The 6,000-nt window shown below is 53.1% G+C and overlaps 1 protein-coding gene across 2 annotated transcripts in view; it reads right to left on the reverse strand.

The window, feature by feature from the left end:
• The window catches only part of MAP4K3 (mitogen-activated protein kinase kinase kinase kinase 3), a 251,546-nt gene extending 245,800 nt beyond the window's left edge, over positions 1 to 5,746 (reverse strand). For both annotated transcript variants that reach the window (XM_038761656.1, XM_038761585.1), the window contains exon 1: positions 5,651 to 5,746. In XM_038761656.1, coding sequence (XP_038617584.1) covers positions 5,651 to 5,746 — 96 coding nt within the window. The remainder of the gene's footprint in view (positions 1 to 5,650) is intronic.
• Positions 5,747 to 6,000: the final 254 nt, after the last annotated feature.

Consider the following 6,000-nt stretch of genomic DNA (forward strand, 5'->3'; position numbering starts at 1 on the left):
CCATCTCTGTTGACGGCACTACCAAACTTCCCGTCTCACAGGCCCGCAACCTTGGTGTCATCCTCGACTCCGCTGTCTCGTTCACCCCTCACATCCAAGCCGTCACCAAAACCTGCCGGTCTCAGCTCCGCAACATCGCCAAGACCCACCCTTTCCTCTCCATCCAAACCGCTACCCTGCTCGTTCAAGCTCTCATCCTATCCCGTCTGGACTACTGCATCAGCCTCCTCTCCGATCTCCCATCCTCCTGTCTCTCCCCAATTCAATCCATACTTCACACCACTGCCCAGATCGTCTTTGTGCAGAAACGCTCGGGGCATGTTACTCCCCTCCTCCAAATTCTCCAGTGGCTACCAATCAACCTACACATCAGTCAAAAGCTCCTCACCCTGGGCTTCAAGGCTGTCCATCCCCTGGCCCCCTCCTACCTCACCTCCCTTCTGTCCTTCTCCAGCCCAGCCCGCACCCTCCGCTCCTCTGCCATCGCTAACCTCCTCACTGGGCCCCGTTCTCGCCTGTCCCGCCGTCAGCCCACGTCCTCCCCCTGGCCCGGAATGCCCTCCCTCCGCCCATCCGCCAAGCTAGCTCTCCTCCTCCCTTCAGAGCCCTACTGAGAGCTCACCTCCTCCAGGAGGCCTTCCCACACTGAGCCCCCTCATTCCTCTCCCCCTCCTCCCCCTTACCTCCTTCCCCTCCCCACAGCACCTGGATATATGTATATATGTTTGTACATATTTATTACTCTATTTATTTTATTTGTACATATTTATTCTATTTATTTTATTTTGTTAATATGTTTTGTTGTCTGTCTCCCCCTTCTAGACTGTGAGCTCGCTGCTGGGTAGGGACCATCTCTATATGTTGCCAACTTGGACTTCCCAAGCGCTTAGTACAGTGCTCTGCATACAGTAAGCACTCAATACAATTGAATGAATGAATGAATGTTAGACTGTCCTCTCCCAAGCGCTTAGTCCAGTGCTCCGCACGCAGTAAGCACTCAATCAATACGACTGAATGAACGAATGCTAGATTGGCCTCTCCCAAGCGCTTAGTCCAGTGCTCTGCACACAGTAAGTGCTCAATCAATACGATTGAATGAACGAATCACCAGTAGATTGGCCTCTCCCAAGCACTTAGTCCAGTGCTCCACGCACAGTAAGCGCTCAATCAATGCAATTGAATGAATGAATGAATGACTAGTAGATTGTCCTCTCCCAAGCGTTTAGCCCAGTGCTCCAAGCGCAGTCAGTGCTCAATCGATACGGTGAAATGAGTGAATGAACTGTACTTTCCAAGCGCTTAGCCCAGTGCTGCGTGTGCAGTAAGCTTCCAATCAATACGGTCAAGTGAATGAATGAATTGTACTTTCCAAGCGCTTAGTCCAGTGCTGCGCGCACAGCCAGCGCTCAATAATTTCAAATGAGTGAATGAACTGTAGTTTCCAAGTGCTTAGCCCAGTGCTGCGCGCGCAGCCGGCGCTCAATCACTACGGTCAAATGATGAATGAACTGTAGTTTCCAAGCGCTTAGCCCAGTGCTGCGCGCACAGTCAGCGCTCAATCAATACAATTGAATGAACTGTAGTTTCCAAGCACTTAGCCCAGTGCTGCGCGCACAGCCGGCGCTCAATCACTCCGGTCAAATGAATGAATGAACTGTAGTTTCCAAGCGCTTAGCCCAGTGCTGCGCGCGCAGTCGGCGCTCAATCAGTACGATTGAATGAATGAACTGTAGTTTCCAAGTGCTTAGCCCAGTGCGCAGCCGGCGCTCAATCAATACGGTGAAATGAATGAATGTAGTCTGTCCTCTCCCAAGCGCTTAGTCCAGTGTTGCGCACACAATGAGCGCTCAATCAATCCCCTTGAATGAATGAATGACTAGTAGATTGTCCTCTCCCAAGAGCTTAGTCCGGTGTACTGCAATCAGTAAGCTTTCAATAAATCCCCTTGAATGACCCGAACATTAGATTGTCCTCTCCCAAGCGCTTAGCCCAGTGCTGCGCGTGCAGCAAGTGCTCAATAAATACGGCCAAATGAATGAATGAACTGTACTTCCCAAGTGCTTAGCCCAGTGTTGTGCGGGCAGCCGGCGCTCAATCAATATGGTCAAATGAATGAATCAACTGTACCAGTCAGCGCTCAATCACTCTGGTGAAATGAATGAATGAACTGTAGTTTCCAAGCGCTTAGCCCAGTGCACCGCACACAGTAAGCATTCAATCAATACGGTCAAATGAATGAATGAACTGAACTTTCCAAGCGCTTAGCCCAGTGCTGCGCGCGTAGCCGGCGCTCAATAACTACGGTCAAATGAACGAATGAACTGTAGTTTCCAAGGGCTTAGTCCAGTGCTCCGCACACAGTAAGCGCTCAATACGGTGAAATGAATGAATGAACTGTAGTTTCCAAGTGCTTAGCCCAGTGCTGCGCGTGCAGCCAGCGCTCAATAAATACGATTGAATGAATGAACTGTACTTTCTAGACTGTGAGCCCACTGTTGGGTAGGGACCGTCTCTATATGTTGCCAACTTGTACTTCCCAAGCGCTTAGTACAGTGCTCTGCACACAGTAAGCACTCAATAAATAGGATTGATTGATTGATTTCCAAGCGCTTAGCCCAGTGCTCCGCACACAGTACGCTTTCAATCAATACGGTGAAATGAATGAACTGCAGTTTCCAAGCGCTTAGCCCAGTGCTGCGCACGCAGTCGGCGCCCAATCAATACGGTCAAATGATGAATGAACTGTAGTTTCCAAGCGCTTAGCCCAGTGCTCCGCACACAGTAAGCGTTCAATCAATACGGTGAAATGAATGAATGAACTGTCCTTTCCAAGCGCTTAGCCCAGTGCTGCGCGTGCAGCCAGCGCTCAATAAATATGATTGAATGAATGAACTGTACTTTCTAGACTGTGAGCCCACTGTTGGGTAGGGACTATCTCTATATGTTGCCAACTTGTACTTCCCAAGCGCTTAGTACAGTGCTCTGCACACAGTAAGCCCTCAATAAATACGACTGATTGATTGATTTCCAAGCGCTTAGCCCAGTGCTCCTCACACAATACGCTTTCAATCAATACGGTGAAATGAATGAACTGTAGTTTCCAAGCGCTTAGCCCAGTGCTGCGCGCAGAGCTGGCGCTCAATCAATACGACAATGAATGAACTGTAGTTTCCAAGCGCTTAGCCCAGTGCTCCGCACACAGTACGCTTTCAATCAATACGGTGAAATGAATGAACTGTAGTTTCCAAGCGCTTAGCCCAGTGTTGCGCGCGCAGTCGGCGCCCAATCAATACGGTCAAATGATGAATGAACTGTAGTTTCCAAGCGCTTAGCCCAGTGCTCCGCACACAGTAAGCGTTCAATCAATACGGTGAAATGAATGAATGAACTGTCCTTTCCAAGCGCTTAGCCCAGTGCTGCGCGTGCAGCCAGCGCTCAATAAATACGATTGAATGAATGAACTGTACTTTCTAGACTGTGAGCCCACTGTTGGGTAGGGACCGTCTCTATATGTTGCCAACTTGTACTTCCCAAGCGCTTAGTACAGTGCTCTGCACACAGTAAGCACTCAATAAATAGGATTGATTGATTGATTTCCAAGCGCTTAGCCCAGTGCTCCGCACACAGTACGTTTTCAATCAATACGGTGAAATGAATGAATGAACTGCAGTTTCCAAGCGCTTAGCCCAGTGCTGCGCCCGCAGTCGGCGCCCAATCAATACGGTCAAATGATGAATGAACTGTAGTTTCCAAGCGCTTAGCCCAGTGCCCCGCACACAGTAAGCGTTCAATCAATACGGTGAAATGAATGAATGAACTGTCCTTTCCAAGCGCTTAGCCCAGTGTTGCGCGCGCAGTCGGCGCCCAATCAATACGGTCAAATGATGAACGAACTGTAGTTTCCAAGCGCTTAGCCCAGTGCACCGCACACAGTAAGCCTTCAATCAATACGGTCAAATGAATGAACTGAACTTTCCAAGCGCTTAGCCCAGTGCTGCGTGCGCAGCCGGCGCTCAATCACTACGGTCAAATGGATGAATGAACCGTAGTCTCCAAGCGCTTAGCCCAGTGCTGCGCGCGCAGCCGGCGCTCAGTCACTACGGTCAAATGATGAATGAACCGTAGTTTCCAAGCGCTTAGCCCAGTGCTGCGCGCGCAGCCGGCGCTCAATCACTACGGTGAAATGGATGAATGAACCGTAGTTTCCAAGCGCTTAGCCCAGTGCTGCGCGCGCAGCCGGCGCTCAATCACTACGGTCAAAAGGACGAATGAACCGTAGTTTCCAAGCGCTTAGCCCAGTGCTGCGCGCGCAGCCGGTGCTCAATCACTACGGTCAAATGGATGAATGAACTGTAGTTTCCAAATGTTTAGCCCAGTGCTGCGCGCGCAGCCAGTGCTCAGTCAATACGGTGAAATGAATGAATAAACTGTAGTTTCCAAGCGCTTAGCCCAGTGCTGCGCGCGCAGCCGGCGTTCAATCACTACGGTCAAATGGATGAATGAACCGTAGTTTCCAAGCGCTTAGCCCAGTGCTGCGCGCGCAGCCGGCGCTCAGTCAATACAGTCAAATGAATGAATGAACTGTAGTTTCCAAGCGCTTAGCCCAGTGCTGCGCGCGCAGCCGGCGCTCAGTCACTACGGTCAAATGAATGAATGAACCGTAGTTTCCAAGCGCTTAGCCCAGTGCTGCGCGCGCAGCCGGCGCTCAATCACTACGGTCAAATGAATGAATGAACCGAACTTTCCAAGCGCTTAGCCCAGTGCTGCGCGCGCAGCCGGCGCTCAATCACTACGGTTAAATGAATGAATGAACCGTAGTTTCCAAGCGCTTAGCCCAGGGCTGCGCGCGCAGCCGGAGCTCAATCACTACGGTCAAATGATGAATGAACTGTAGTTTCCAAGCGCTTAGCCCAGTGCTGCGCGCGCAGCCGGAGCTCAATCACTCCGGTCAAATGGTGAATGAACCGTAGTTCCCAAGCGCTTAGCCCAGTGCTGCGCGCGCAGCCGGCGCTCAGTCACTCCGGTCAAATGAATGAATGAACTGTAGTTTCCAAGCGCTTAGCCCAGTGCTGCGCGCGCAGCCGGCGCTCAATCACTACGGTCAAAAGGACGAATGAACCGTAGTTTCCAAGCGCTTAGCCCAGTGCTGCGCGCGCAGCCGGCACTCTATCAATACGCTGAAATGAATGAATGAACTGTAGTTTCCAAGCGCTTAGCCCAGTGCTGCGCGCGCAGCCGGCGCTCAATCACTACGGTCAAATGGATGAATGAACCGAACTTTCCAAGCGCTTAGCCCAGTGCTGCGCGCGCATCACTACGGTGTATCTATTATATTTTGCTACTATGTTTTGTTTTGTTGTCTGTCCCCCCCCCCCCTTCCAGACTGTGAGCCCGCTGTTGGGTCGGGACCGTCTCTATACGTTGCCGACTTGTCCTTCCCAGGCGTTCAGTCCAGTGCTCTGCACACAGGAAGCGCTCAATAAATACGACTGAATGAATGAATGAGTACGGTGAAACGAATGAATGAACCGTAGTCTCCAAGCGCTTAGCCCAGGGGTGCGCGCGCAGGCGGCGCCCAATGCACAGGACGGGATGAATGACCGAAGCCCCCTGCCCCCTTGCCTCCCTTGGCCCCGGGGTGCCCGCTGACCTTGTAGACGTCCCCGTAGGTGCCGCTGCCGATGCGCTGGATGAGCTCGAAGTCTTCCTGCGGGTTGCGGCGGGACAGGTCGAAGCCGGGGTTCATGGCGGGGGGACGGAGGGGGGGGGGGGGGTCCCGTCCGCCGGTCTGTCGGTGGGCCCGCCCGCTCTCCCGCCCGCTCCTGTGGCCGGTCCCCGGCGGCCCCGCTGTCAGCGCCCCGGGCCCAGCGCGGGCCCAGCGGCCCCCGCACCCGCCCGACCGCACCACAACATGGCGCCCTCCTCCCCCCGGTCCCTCCGCCCCTCCCCCGGTCCCCCCCGACGCGCTGCGCAGCCGCAGGAGGCTCCGGGCGGCCCCCG

This window comes from Tachyglossus aculeatus, chromosome 1 (genome assembly GCF_015852505.1).
Source record: "Tachyglossus aculeatus isolate mTacAcu1 chromosome 1, mTacAcu1.pri, whole genome shotgun sequence".
NCBI lineage: Eukaryota > Metazoa > Chordata > Mammalia > Monotremata > Tachyglossidae > Tachyglossus > Tachyglossus aculeatus.